Source organism: Passer montanus, unplaced genomic scaffold, assembly GCF_014805655.1.
Source record: "Passer montanus isolate IOZ18808 unplaced genomic scaffold, ASM1480565v1 scaffold3, whole genome shotgun sequence".
NCBI classification, from domain to species: Eukaryota; Metazoa; Chordata; class Aves; order Passeriformes; family Passeridae; genus Passer; species Passer montanus.
In genome coordinates, this window is record NW_024367707.1 from 18,143,444 (window position 1) to 18,158,528 (window position 15,085).

Genomic DNA, 15,085 nt, shown 5'->3' on the forward strand with positions numbered 1-15,085 from the left:
CCGCGGTGCCGCCCGCCCCCGGCCGCTGCCGTGCGCTTTGTGCGTGCGGCGGGCAGCAGCATGCGGGGGGAGAGGCTCCGCGTGGGACGCGGCCAGGCGGAGCGCCCGCGCCGCCCCGGCTGCTGCACCTCGGGGGGCAGGGCCCCCGGAGAGCCCTGAGCGCCCGACGGTACGTAGGGGCGACCCCGGGCGGAGAGCGTTCCCTCTCCTATTATTCCTTTTTTTTTCTTTTATTTTAATTTTTTTTTGTTGTTGTTTGTGGGAGTGGGTGGTGATGGTGAGGGGAAGGATTTCTACCGTGCCGCGTTTGCTGGAAGGAAAACCCTGTAGGTGAAGCCATATGGGTTCTCAGTGGCATGGCTTAGTGGCTTCTTGGCTTAGCAGTTTTCGGGCGGGGAGTGTTCAGGGTGTGTTTTAGGAGGGCTCGACTGCTCAAGAGAGCTTGAATAGATGCGTTTAGAGAAGCAGCGCTTTCCAGGAATTTAAATGAGACCCTTTTTTGTGGTTGCTTTTCGAGGCTGTTCTGTTAGTTCTATATTTGCCTTTGCAGATTGCTCTTATCAATAGTTAGGCAGCTGTGGTAGCGTATAAAAATCGGTGTTCTCAAAGGAAAAAAGAAAGTGTCGGCGAATTCACCTCTGCTAAGCGGTGTGGATCACTTCTGTGGTCTCTTTTATAATTTGTTGGGAATGTTATAGTCTCTAATGCTTTACTACCATTTCTAGTTTATTTTGTTATGGCAATGTGTTTCTTTTGGTACTAGAAAAAAATTGGTTGGGTTACTCATTCAAGTAATTTAGTAAGGTAACTTGGAGGAACGTTTAGTCATCCCATTTCAGATGTGGAGGGAAATGCTAAGAGAAAGGCAGGAGGCAGTGGCAAACCTCAAGGTTTAGGTTTTTGCACGTTTTTAAATTTGATTTTCCTTTTTCAGTCTTGCAAACTTTCTGAACTTTAACCCTTTTGCAATGAAACTTTCCAGGCGTGGCATCTGCATCCAGGTAATTTTAATACGTATATATGTATGTATGTATCTATATCTTGTTTGGAAAACTTAGGTGAAAATAGTTGAACTGGTTTGTATAGTGTGGGGCTGTTGAATATGGGAAAACAATTACCACATTTTTCCATTTAAAAATGGAGCTCTTGCAGTTTTTTGGGTATTTTTGGGGGTGGTTTTTTTGGTTTTTTGTTTTGTATTTTTTTTTGTGCGTGTGGGTTTTTTTGGTTTTTTGTTTTGTTTTTTTTGTGTGCGTGTGTGTGTTTGTTTTGGGTTTTTTTTAAGGGGGTTTTATTATTCATGTAAATCCGAAGTATGGTTTAGAGGTATTGTTCTTTCATGGTCAGTTTCTGATTAAAATACTCCTTGATGGAAATCCTACCATGGATACTTACTAATTTTGTGTGTGTCTTGCTAAGACCAACTGCAGCACAATTGGGAAATATGTGCTGTATTTGCTGAATGAGAAGCTGTGATAAAGGGTCTGGAGGTGAGGTCCCACCCGTGTACTCAAGCCCAAGGACTCAACACTGATTTCTGCAGCTGACAACTTTGTGGACCCCTCTGCTGTAGGGGGCAGGCTCCTCTTGCCATTTGCTGTGAAAGTGCTGGATTTGAGATCTTGTAAGTGAAGACTTCGCACTATTTGTAGGCAGAAGTCTTCTTTGATTGAGTTTAGGGTGTCTAAAACTCCTGGTGTGGTAGTCAGAGGACTCTTTTCTGGTCTACACTTCATCTGGGCAGAGGACAGGATTTCCCAGCATTGTCCACACTGCACATTCAGAGTTGGAGGATGTATACAAAATGTTAGAGGTTTCTTGCAAGGTTACCGAGTTCTACATCTATGGTTTGTTATGTGTTTTCTACCAAGGACATGAAAAGAAAGGCCAAACAATAGGGAAAATGTTACAAAAACTTTTTGAAGGGAGCTTTAAGAGATGCTAGGGTCGCATCTGTAAATGTTACAGTGAAAAGACATCGTGGATGAAGTTGTATGTTCATCTGATCTCTTATTCTTTGGAATCTGCAAAATTATTGTTATGTGCCCTCTTAGGTTAAATGGAGACTTGCGCGTAAGTAAAATCAGGCAATTTTGTTTCCTGATTTAAAATCAAGAAAGCAAAATTAAAAAATAAATGTAATACTGCAGAATTTTTTTTGGTTGGGGGGGTTTATTGCAGATTAGTTAAATAAGCTAGAACAGCATCCTGGTGGTAGCATCCTAACAATGCAGGAAAGCAAAATTAAAAAATAAATGTAATACTGCAGAATTTTTTTTTTTGGTTGGGGGAGTTTATTGCAGGTTAGTTAAATAAGCTAGAACTGCATCCTGGTGGTAGCATCCTAACAATTGCATTGTGAATTGATGCTGTGTGTGCTGCTTACTGCATAAGCTAGTGGGGCATGCTGACTTTTACATGAGTTGTTGGAATGCTACTGGCCCATCATAAGTAGTATGCAAATCTCTCTGCAGTAATTTTCAGACTGTGATTTGGAAAATTCTCTGTACTTGCTAGGGAATTGGCTTGCAGTCTGCAGAGAAGTACTTGGGCATATGGTATAGGCTCATTTTCCATGTATTTAGCTACTAATGGCATTAAAATAAGCCAAAATACATTAAATACCTCTCTAATATTAATTATCTTGTTAAGAATTTGCTGAAAATACAATTAAAATCACAGATGTGTACCAGGGTGGTGTGATCAGTGTGAAGGCAAATCCAGGGAATGGGGTCAGCGGGAAATCTGTTGATCTGCAAAGGTTTGCTAAGATGCTGTTGTTGCTACAAAAAAATTGGTTGCTCCTGTGGCATTGTAGCTTTGGAACAAAGACACAGGGGCTTGCTTCAAGGAATGGAAAATCTGACTTTACTGCTACTTTTGTAGTGAAGGGATCATTTTTGTTGAGTAAGGCTGTTGGCTTCCTCAGCCTAAAGGTTTACAAGCCTTAAATAGCTCTTCCTGACACTGAGCAGTATCCCTTTGATGTGTTTCAAGTGTGTTAGAAAGGCTGGCTGGCAACGTTGGTACTGATGAATGAAAGAGAAATTTACAACATCAGATTGTTTCTTTAAATTATTTCCCCTGTTGTTAGTTATTACCAAGCATTACACTGCCACACTTGAATATAATTAATGTAGTAAATGGCTTATTAGGCGCCATCTGAACTTTTGCCTTGTTTAATTATAGAAGCTTAGTGCAGTGGTCTGTGTACAATATTCACCCCAAATAATTGCTTTCAGACTTTTATCTGACTATGGTTATTTTTGGAGCAGCTGCATACATGGCTTTTCCCTGAACTTTGCACTTCTTAGGCTCTCTGCAGTCCTGACACTACATTTTCATTTGCATAACTAAAAGCAGTTGTGTTTTGATTTTTCTGGTAGTAATTCAGAGCAATTTTTCTGCATGCTATTCATATGTTAATGTGTTTTGAGCTTCCTTGAAGTACTCTAATGCATATTTAGGTATCAATCAATCCATGACACAAATGGGAAAGTTGTAATAATTTTTTTCTGGAAGTTTTTAAATGGTTACTGAAATTAAGAGTATTTCTTCCAGTGACATGGAAAATTATGTTAAAAGTGTCAAAGGAGTGGCGTGGAATGAAATCAGCACTACAAAGGATTTACAATAATAGGTTCAGATTCAGAAAGCCCTTCTTCATGTGCTTAATTACATATATTAATTTCACAATAATGCCATCTTCCTCTGGTAGAACTCATGGGGACATATTTAGGATGCAAGATCATGTGAAAAGCTGAGTACAGCTACCATATTATACCTGTAAAATCCCCTGATATTTATTACTGGGTTTGTGAATGTTTGGTATTTTAGATCCAGTTTTTTCTAAGGTGCAGCCATAGAAAACTGATTTTCTTGATCTGTAACACTTCTAAAAAATAATCTTGTAAAGAAATTGAGATTTATTTTTATCTTGGAAAAATGTTCTTTTTATCTTTGGAAAATTTTACATAGACTGGAATCAGTGCTTCAATAGCTGGCCTCAAGGGCAAAGTATGCCAAAATCATTCTGTTCACTGTATGCATCTCTCAGAGATTATCTCCTTCCAGAAGGATAAATTCTTGAAGAGTTAAATATCAGGGACTTGTTCCCAGTGTTCTTGATGAGGGTCCTTGACCTTGGAAGCTCACACTGGACGGATGCTCTGGCAGACCTTTTTGGTGTGCAGACCTTGAAAGCCCTTTTTGACACCAGTCACTTTGGAGAAGCCAGTTCTTCTGTGCTGCTGAAGATGGCCAGAGGCTTGGAGGAGCTGGGGAGGAGGAACTGAGCTTAGCTGAGAGGTGTGGCAGCCTGGATTGCTGTTACATTTCATTGGAGATGCAGGTGTAGAGGTGGCTGTGTGTGTCTCAGCACACTGTGCATTCTGGAAGGTGTGCATAAGAAATCTAAATGTAAATGAAAAGTAAATGTTATTCATTGCATGGCTCTGCGGTTGTCATCAGAGCAGGATTCACTGTGGGTTCTGTGCAGTCCCTGTTTATTTTATTAAATTGTACCAATGCTATCCCAGAGCAGGGTGTTACGTAGCTGGGGCTGTGAAATGACTGTGAGTGCTATGAGGTATGATCACAAAATCTTTGTAATAGCCAAATTGCTGTTAACTTTGGAAAGTTTCTTCTTCACATGTGATGTGTATTTGTCTGGCTGGAAGATATGTGGCCAACCAGATACAGAGGGCTTAGCAAGATGGGGAGATTTGTTCTGTTACTTTCTGAATCCCTTGTGTCATTGATAGAGCAAGAGGTCTGGAGGGTGTAAAATTTGATGAGGTATCTTTATAGCATCCTCAGTTTAAAGTAACTGTGCTAAGTTCTGTATGTAATTTTGGTAGTGGAGTTGTCTTTCTGTCCATCACTGGAAGGACTGCTTTTAGTCTAGTCACTGTCATATCAGGGTCTCTGATTCTGTCTCTGTGAAATTCCAAGCCACATCTGCCCAGGATGTTCTCAGTAAATACCTTCTGTGTATAAAAATGTGGTGATGTACTCTACAATCGTAGTCCAAAATGCCCTCAAACTTTGCATAATTGACTAGTAAGAATTTGCCATTCTCTTATGAGGCTGATGCCTAGATGAGAAAATGTTAGTTAAGAGTGCTGTTTCAACACAATCTGAAAAAAGCAGATATTTTATAATTCACTGTACAAAGCAGGAGGTATTTAGCTCTGGACTGACAATGGAATATCGGGCCATTCACCCTTTCGCTGCGTGAGGGAAGGCAGGTCAGTAACAAATGAAAGCTGTTACCATCTGATGGCTGTTCAGTCACCTGTGAAATGTGGTTTCTAATAAGACAGGTTTCCACATCATAGGAGCAGCAACTGCAATTAGATGAGCAGAGGCAGCCCCCTTGTCAGAAGCCTCATACATCGTGCCTCACCTTAGCCTCAAACCGATCCACCCAGTTAAGTGTTTCCAAACACTGCCCAGGAACCCAGGATTGCTCTGTCTGCTGGTGGAGAAAGTGTGTTTATTGTCGAAGCTGTTGGCCTTTCTCTCCTAGAAAGGCTTAAGCTGTGAAAGCAGTAAAAAAGTGGAGCCTACAGCAGCATCCATGAGGTCCTGGCTCCATGTGAATAAGTTGTTTGCAAAATGTTCAAAGGCTTTACTGGGTTTAGGATTTCACTCTGTGGAAGTATTATAGAGGGCACCCTGCATCTCCCAGTGAAGCTAGCTAATCATGTCCAGACGTGGTAGTAGTTAGCTGACAAATTGGCTGAGAAGTCAGTGATTAATTTTAACAAATGAGTTTTCTTTGAATGCAAGCTCATGCATGACAATTATAACAGTATGCCTATGATAGAATTAGAGATTTTTATTCTTTAAGCTTCAAATCCGCTTGCATGCAATTTTTTTTTTCAGTGTCTTAAAATATCTGCTTTTTGTGGGGAGTATCACTGGGGGAAGGGGACAAACACACATAGAAAAGAAGTGCTCTTTCTTTCCCAAAATACCCTAAATACCAATGAAACATTCAAAGCAATTGCAAAATTCCTTTTTAGTGCTAAGTAGTATTTAATATATGGTATCATACATTCTGTAAGGCCTCTGGTGTTTTCAGTGAACCATAGGTCTAATATCCAGTCCCATAAAACTAGTGAAAGGTTTTGTATTGCCTTTGAGTGGGCTCAGGGTCTAGACCCCAGTGAATCCTAGTTTGTGTTCTAGCTGCAGGCTCCTCTTAACAGGAGACTCTGAACTTGGGTGGTAGGAAACAAAGCTGCTAGCAAACATACCTGAGTTGGGTCATATTTTGATGTATTGAGGAAGCTGCTTTTAAAATCAAGCCTGCTCAATTTATTGTGAGATGTTAGGGAGAAAGCATTAAGAGTAAGAGGAGTGTAGGATTGAGTAAAGCAGTGTACACTATGTGGCCTTTTTTTTTCCTCCTAAAGATTGTGGTGCTAGCACAGAAATTGCATTACAGCTGCATAGACAAGAAGCCTTCTTTCTTAAGAGCACAAGTGTCCTATAGGAAAATCAAGCTGTGACTTGTTTTTAGGCATTTAACTTGGATCCAGTCTTGCAGATGCATGGAAGTTTGTCATCAAACCACCTTGACTCCACGCTCAGATCTTTATTAGCACAGCTGAAAGGCACAGAGTATCAAGAGCATCAAGGATGGATTTGCATCAATGATTTTGTGTGACTTTAGCAGTGTGGTGTTGACATTTTCTTTATGATATGCCACCTAATTTTCAGAATCTTATTATTCACCTATAAACCACATGTTCTGATATAAAGCATAGTTAAAAGGTCTATTTAGTGGAAGGAGAAGTTTTACTAAGTATAAAAATGATAGCTTTCACAAAATAGAGTAAAATGTGGCATTACCAAATGCAACTCATTTTTATTTTTCTTTCTTTTTTTTTTTTTTTTTTTTTTCCAATGTGAAACTCTCAAGCACCCTTGGATCTAAAAGACATTTAAAGAAAGACCTTTAGAAAAATGGAAGTCTCTTTAAACATTGTTTCTTTCATTGTCTTGACAAACCTTGAAAAGTAGTTTCTGTGCCTGCACATTTCAGAAACAGTTCTTAGGGGTTTTATTATGTGCTGAAACATATGTTTATAAAAAAGACTATAACCTGGTGGAAAAAGTGTCTTATAATAATAAACCTGTCGATGGGCCATATGCTGCCATCAGTATGTTTGAAAAAAATAAATTCTTCTGCAAGTGTTAAGTAAGTTTACAGCCTGAGTGTTAAGTTAGGGTCAGACTGTGACTCACCCTTTGTGGATTGAGAGGGGGAGGAAAGCGCCTGCAGATCCTCCTCATGCTCTTTTCATTAGCTCACAGGGCGGCAGGCGGGCTGGAGCTGGGAAGCACCCTTTCCAAAGGGCAGTGGAGCTGGAGCTCTGGGAGAGACTGTGAGAAGTTCTCCTCCTGTAGCTTTTCCTTGGTGCTCTGCAGGTTTGTGCCAGCCCAGCACAGGCCTGTGTGTTTTGTAAAACTTGATTGAGCATTGTGTGGTCTCCCCTGAGAAACGCACACCTCTGAGTTAGCTTATCTGCATTTTAAAGGTGAACGAAGAGATATTTGAAGTTGGTACTAATAAAAGAGCTCTGTAAAATCTCCAATTGGTTAAGAAATGTGGAAAAAACTTCCATTTTTACTGTCTATTAGGTAGTTAATTCTTATTTTATGGGTGTTTTTGGTGGTTATAGTACTGGTTTTGGTTTTTAATGTAGGGGTCGTGGTCGTTGCAAAGTCTTTTGTTTTTGAAGAGCAAAAGTAAGATGCAGTAGGTCAAAGGATATGTCATTCTTAAAAGGCGCTTTCTGTGTGGGATCAATGTTTGGTAAATGTAGACACTTTCGAGCCTATTTTACTTTGGATTCACTCGCGTAGCTCGTGTGAATGGGAGTCATGCATGTGTGCATCTCAAAAAGAATAGGTCTCTTTGTAACACTGTTTCCATGTAGAAACATACTTCACCGGGAAGTGTTTTAATAGCCTAATGTTTCCCACCACTAGTCAGCTGTGCACTGCTTGTTTTTCTGGCAAGGTAGCAGGTGATAGTCATTGTCAAAGGAAATAGCAAAGACTAAGGAGAATTGTTTAAAGTAGTTGACCATGCTGAAAGCTGTGTCAAGTGATACATGTGGTTGCCATAGTATCTGTCATCAGAATCAAGATTGTGAACAGAACAGTCCCATCAGGAGTGAATTCCTTACCCACAGTCTCTCCAGGGTTCATCAGGCAAATTAGAAGTTTGCTCAGGGGAGTAAATTTGCTTCTTGAGGGCTGAAATCTTCCCCTTGGGTGTTCCCATCCAGAAGTCTAATGTCCTATGTTGTGTCCATGTGTACAAGGCTCCTAGTCTAGAGGAGGGCCTTGGAGACCAAGAGAGTGGAGCAGAGAGGGGGAATCTGCTGCAGAAGAAGCACCCAGACCCCAGCACAGCTTCTGCAATCAGCATGGAAATGGAAAATAGATTGGATCATTAATCCGTGGAGGAAAGGGTTGGGAACTATGTGGATGTTCACTGAGAAATTTTTTTGGGTTCATCAGAGAGTAAGGTTAAGTATGGGTTGAAGGAGTACGAAGAGGACAACACTAAGGGAAGGAAACCATCTGTGTCTGGTATTTGCTCACCTTTCCAAGAGAGACACTTTGGTACTGGCAAAGCCGGGGAGCACCCCAGGACCACTCCTCTCCAGCATGACAGAATGCCTCCCCATGGAATCTGTAAAGTCCAGCCAAGTTCTTACACCCAACTGGACATGAGGGAAGGGTCCTGGGCTTCTGGGCTGCCTCCTGAGCACATCTGATGCGGTGGTGGAGGAGCCTGCAGTGGGCCAGGCTGGCTTGCCTGCGGCATGCACAAGCCAACGTATTGTGTTAACAACTGCAGCGCTCAGAGTTTGCACAAACCCACATTCAGGAATAAAATAGCCTGCAACTAGTCAAAGGCACCAGTGGTAGCCAAGCAAATTTGGAATGTGTAAGCCAACCATTTTTAAGTTATGGTGGGCCAAAAAAAATTAGGGAACAGTCCAAGAAATGGAGAACACCTCACTTTTCAGGAACTCTCATATCTTCAAGATGCCTTGGCTGATCTACCTCAAACTTTCCAGAGGAGCTTTCCTTGGCATGAGACCACGACTGAAATTTCATGTGACTGGTTTTACTTTGTTGAAGTTATGAAGGTTAAAACCAGAGTTTGTTATAGAAAGCTAATCTCTTCATTAGAAATATTTGTGCATATTTAATATTCATTCCATTGTCATTGTTCACTGCTTGTTCAGACTGATTCTATTTTTGCTATTTATTTCAGGGGGTATTTTTTGTTTCTTTTGGGTTTTTTTTTTCAAGGGTAAATTCAGAACAGTGTAGATTGGAGCCAAAGTGTGCATGGCTGGCTATAGGCACATGTGGTAAGGCGAAAGCATTAGCCCTGTTACTGCTGGAGAAAGATTTGCACTTGGAGTCCTACTGCCACCATACTGAGAGCTTCTTGGAGTGTCTGGTTTGAGAGATCACTATTTAGTACAGCTTTTCCCTCTGCTCAGTCAAAGAGAGTATCTCTGTTGGCCTAGTTATACTCTGACCTCGAGGCAAAAAATGTTTCTGATTGATGGCCAGCTTGGCATTTAGGGTTTCCCTAGTGGCAGCTCCCACTGTGGAAAGCTGTGAGGGTGGCAGTGGCCTAAGATGGGGATCAGTATTCTCCATATGTGCTTTTGGGCTGCTCCCCCTTATGTCTAAAAATCTGTATGCTGAAATGTCTAGCTTTCAAAATGGCAAGATTTCAGACAGGTGTTAGAAAACAGAGGCCTGGGAGTTCCTTTTATTTTTCAAGTTAAAGGTGCCCTAGCAGTGACTTCCGGGGTGGGACCTGGTTGTGCACCAGCCCTTTCCTCTGCTCTGACTGCTGTTTTCAGTGATGAGTGATGAGAAGACCACAGCATGCTATTGCAGATACTTGCTATTGCTGCATGGAGCCAAATGAGCAAAGGTCTCTAAATATACTGTATTTCAAGACATTGAATTAGTTTGATTGAGCCACTGAAAAGACAGAGCGAGCAGGGCTGGAACTGATGTCAGGCTGGAACGAGCCCTCACCCTGAGGCAGGGGCTGAGAGTGTTTGAAGTCACTGCTTGTCTGTATTTTTCTTTCTGGGGCTTAAGTTATAAAGCTCCAGGAGAGACTTGGCAGAAGTCAGGAGGTGCTGCTCCTGACGAGACAGGGCGCTGTGCATCTCTGCTTGCTGGGGCTACCTTTTAGGCAGGGTCACTCAGCACCTGCCCAACTCTGCAGTCGATGGAGCCAGGAGGTGCTCTGTGTGTCTGTGCAAGGCCAGTCTTTGTCCTGTTTGCCATCTACTGGCTAGCAGATGTAGCAGAGGGGCATTCCTGCTTCTTGCCTAGCACACCCTGCACCAAAAATACAATTGCTACATTAGTTTACTTTGGGTTAATTCCTGTAAAAGGCTATCTGCATAAAATAGCGATCAGTGGGTTTTCTATTTGCTCAAGCCTTTTATTATTAGGAGCACTGAAAAGACCAACAGAGTCAGCTAAAAATCAATGTGCCTCTATATAGGCAGCCACTGAGAAGGGTGAAGGTAATGTGATCACAGCTACTTAAACCAGTCATACCACTACAGTCTGCAAAAGCTTCAAGCATGAGAGAAACTCTATGGAAAACTCCTGGAACATGGGATGAAAATATGTCTTGCAGTCTCTGAAATATATATTGCTCTTGCAAGGTCATCATGAGATAAATAGGGACTCTAGCACTAGGTAGAGCACACTGTATACGTGGAACTTTTCTTCTGTCCTGTGTGACATTAGGCTCTTTATTTTTGTAAAACAATAACTAGTTGCAGTTGAAGGTGCCCTGAGAATTCTTCTGGTGATTATAGCACCAAAACCAGAGTCATCAAAGGGGAAATACAAAGCAAAAATGTAGATATGAGGATGCATCTTTTGGTTCCTAAGTTATCTCAGATATATATCACTGCATGGCATTGGAGTGCCTGCATACTGACTCTCTGCATGATTTCTTCAGTAAGCAGGACCTTGAAGGAGGAGGTCACCTCAAAGAATTTTTATCTTCTTGGTATTTCTAGAAATAGTATATCTGCACTCTTCAGGCTGCAGAGCTACAAAGCTTTGAGTTGCTACTGGTGCTGCTCCATCCCGTGCTCCCAGATGAAAGTTTCCAAGGAGTGTCATAAACCCGTTGCACAAGCTGAGAGAAGGAACAGAAAACTGCAAAGCCTGTAATACTGCAATATTATAGTATTGTCTACTGCTGCAATAACCCTGCTGTGTTTGGAAGGTCTCAGGCATACCAGCACCACGGTTAATCAGTCAAGCAGCCAATAGTAATTCATAGCCTCGACTGCTGAGAAATTCAGCACGGCTAAGATAGACATCTGATCTAGCTCAAGAAAGTAAACGCATCTTCCCACAGCAGTTTTGCTTTTTGACTGAGTTGCTTTAACCCTGTTTCTGAATTTTCTTACTTATTTTCTAAAGAATACTTTTCATATTTTTTTCATTTAGAGTTCCTAAAAAAAATGTTCTTTGAAATGTAATATCTTTTAAAGCAAAATGTTCCTCTCATTTATTTTCTGCCAGTCTGAAGTGAGGTTACAAAAGAAGACAGTTGCAAGTCCCATGTATGCAAAGTATGTAGGGAAATGTCAAGTGACTTGGAAACAGGCATGCTAAATAAAAGTGTCATCAAGAGAAAGAAAAATTGGGTCAAGACTTCTAGCAATGTGACTGGTTTATAGGTCTTGGAGTTCAGAATAGAGGTACTACTTCTGAATTTTGGAAATCAAGGTGATTATAGTGATACGGCGATGCCAGAGGAGACACACTACTGCAATCTGGAGTTATCAGTCACTGGCTGAAATGCTGGAGAACTAGTAGCAGTAGAGAAAGTACATAGAGTACATAAAGTATTTATTATATTAACAGTATTATTTTTGAAAGAAAGACAATGCTTTTAGAGAGCTAATGTCGTATACTAAAAGTCTATTTTTTCCCCCTGATTCTCTGATGGCCAAGCCAAGTGAATTGATCTTAAACTGAAGTGTGCCTGTTTTGTACAAGTGTGCTTGGCAGAAAAGTGATGCATTAGAATTCACATAAACTTGGATTCTTCAGCTCCTGGAAAGGAGACTGTATATGTTATCCACTGATGGAACATGGGCTCCTCTACTCTGTGCCCTTGGGCATGTTCTGTTTAAGTGCCTTGAAAATATGTGGTTATTCCTCATGTGCTTGTCCACGCTCAGTTTGTTTATGGAGACTGTGACATTTACAGTATCTGCAGTCTGGAATACTGCTTTTGCCATAGCTTTTAATGTTTATCTCCTTTTACTAAATAAAACCCTAGGAGATCTAGGCAAGGCAAGTGCATAGAAGACTTAGCAAATACAAATTGTTAACTGCATGTGGTGATAAAGTTAGAAAACACTTTAAAGAAATCAAACTTGCCATTAGCCTAATCTGAACTGTACAAATTCTTCTCTTTTAATTTCTCTTTCCTCATGGTGTAAAAGTCTGCTCATTCTTTCATCAGAAATGATTCAGACCTGAGGGACACTTGTAATTTGGAAGTAATTAGTAAATAAGTCAGATAAATATTATCCATTGAGATTTGTGAAAGCACATTGGATAGGATTCTTAAAGAGCTGTATCAAATCTGAACAATTAAAGTTTAAAAAAAATTATCTCTAGTTAGTATGATAAGTCCATTTCATCATAAATTAATTCACTGTTAATAGTTTCTGCTGCTTTTGGAGCAATCTGAAGGGGTTGGGGAATCTGAAAAAGTACTTAAAATAGAAGAAAATCTGTAATAGCACAGCATATTTAGACAAAATTTTGAGAGTATCCAGATTCTGAGATCTTGCTTATGTGCAAATGTTGGTGGTGGGGTTCTGGGTCCAGAGATGAACCTCAGATCTGTGGGTGTAAGTACTCACTCCTCAATTCCCATCTAACTTCAAACAATATTTCTCTTGGTTCTTGTAGGTCATAAAGTATTGCCCACCTTCTTGTTTAAGAAAAGCTTAGTGGTACTCATTTTCTTATGCTGAAGTCAAAAACCCCAGATTATGTGGCTGTTGCTGTTCACAGCTTTGGGCTCCTTAAGTAGAAAAGCAGAATTTGAGGTACAAGAAATGTTTGAATAAATGTAGTTCGTAAATAGACCAGCTACTCCTAAATTTATCTTAAAATTATTGTATACCTCTACCTGAAAGTCCCTTCAGAATTGTGAGGTGCTACAGAATTCTCCTGCAGCTTTGCATCAATGCACTGGTGGGGTAATGGGAACACACAGAGTTCTGCCATTCCCCCCTGGGAATAACCTGGTGTCTCTCATGACCCTCCAGGGTATGTTAGACCTAGTATCAAGTTTCACATTTGGAGGGTTTATATAATAAAAGTTACTACAGTTACTGGAAGCACTATGAAATTATACAATGCATTAAAATACATTACAACATTGCTGATCCTATATAGATTTCTTTCTGCTTTATTGGAATGGTAAATTTGGTTTAATAAATTCACCAAACCAGGCTTGGTGATTGATAGGGTTACTACTAGTGGCAGGTGTCCTGCCTGATTACCAGCACCTTGCTGTACTACTGCACGTCCAAATACTGATTTGTAAGAATTTTATTCTTTTCCTAGAGCAGAGTATGCACAACAGACTGGTTTTGCATAGATACTGAAACTTTTGAGAGTTTGGAGCAGATTGAACACAGCTGAACACCAGAACAAGAGTCTTGTCACTGCTTGACATCATTTATGATTGCTACTAATACATCTATTTGCATTTTTATGTTTGTCTTTAGTATGAACTTCAATGCATTTTTCTCCAACATTTAAAAATGTGACAACAACACAGTGTGATGAAAGTAGGAATATTTTGCTTTGCTTGCAGTCGTCCTGTGTCATATAGTCTATATTTGCTATATAGTTTTAACTGTTAATAAAACATCTCTACTAATATGCTGACTAGAAGTATAGATGTAAATCAGGAAATAAAAGCAAAAATACTGAAAGTTTTAGAAACATTAAGCATTAGTTTTTAGATCAGACTAATGTTTTTCCCCCATTTTCTTACTGTCTGAAAGGGATTGAAGGACGATTAAACCCCATTAGCAGAATACGTTGGACAGGATTAGGTGTTGCTGAGGAATCAAGCTATGTTAAAACAAGGAATTATTTTTCAGAAGTCTCTTTTCATTTTGGTAGAGAAAACCTTCCTCTGATTGATTTAGGGCAGTGAATTGGCTTTACTTTATTACTTATCTCATGCCTTTAGCACTTAAAAGCTTCAGGCAAGGGTTGGGGTTGTATTATCCAAAGCAAGGGTCAAAATTGCTTAAAAGTTTCATCTCCACCACTGCAAACGTTTTTCCTAATTCTCCCAGTGGTTGGTTTGAGTGTTGCCAGGTTTTCTAAATGGCAAATGGTACCACGGTGTGGGAAAACTCCTGTTTCCTGGGCAGGGCACAAGCCAGAAGAGAAGCAAGCACTGTCCCAGAAGAGGCTCCCTGGCTGGGGCAGGGTGGGCACACCCTGCGTGCTCCTCACCGCACGCGTGAGGGTGGCTGTTCCCAGAGATGCTGACTTGTCAGTGTGCAGGGAGAGGGGAGGGGGCGAGTTTTAGATATTTCTGACATCTTGATGAGAGGATGGCTGCCCTCTGTGCTGGGCAAGAGGATGCGCTTCATCAGCACCTTCTCAACAGCTGCACCTACATCTTTTAAACAGAGTGTGCAAAAGGTGGCAAGAGTTTGCGTGTCTTGGCTGCTTAGGCAGTGTTAGAAGGAGGGTTTTTTAATGAAATTGGTGGTATAAAGGCCTTCCTGTTGGCCTGTTGGCTGAAAACCTAGAAATGCATAGCCAGCATTTGAAATACTAAGAATATTTAAATGAAAATTTTGATTGTGCCGCCTGTTGAACAATTGAAGGAAGGGAATATATACTGGTTAGCTTCAGGTTTTAAAGTCAGTATTTAACTTGAGACTTTACTCTAAAGATCAAGGCACCAAAAAAACTCTACCAAAGTTCTTGGAAA

General features: G+C 40.7%; 1 protein-coding gene across 4 annotated transcripts in view; it reads left to right on the forward strand.

The window, feature by feature from the left end:
* Positions 1-15,085, forward strand: part of ST6GAL2 (ST6 beta-galactoside alpha-2,6-sialyltransferase 2) — a 168,489-nt gene that overhangs the window by 120,472 nt on the left and 32,932 nt on the right. Inside the window, exons 1-2 of one of the 4 annotated variants that reach the window (XM_039714488.1) lie at positions 44-169; positions 935-1,001. The exons of 1 other annotated variant lie outside the window; for it this stretch is intronic. In XM_039714488.1, the coding sequence (XP_039570422.1) occupies positions 969-1,001 (33 nt within the window). In that variant the 5' untranslated portion in view covers positions 44-169; positions 935-968. Of the gene's footprint in view, positions 1-6; positions 170-444; positions 649-934; positions 1,002-15,085 lie in introns of those variants that run through there. 2 more of the 4 variants (XM_039714489.1, XM_039714492.1) reach the window with 2 other exon arrangements.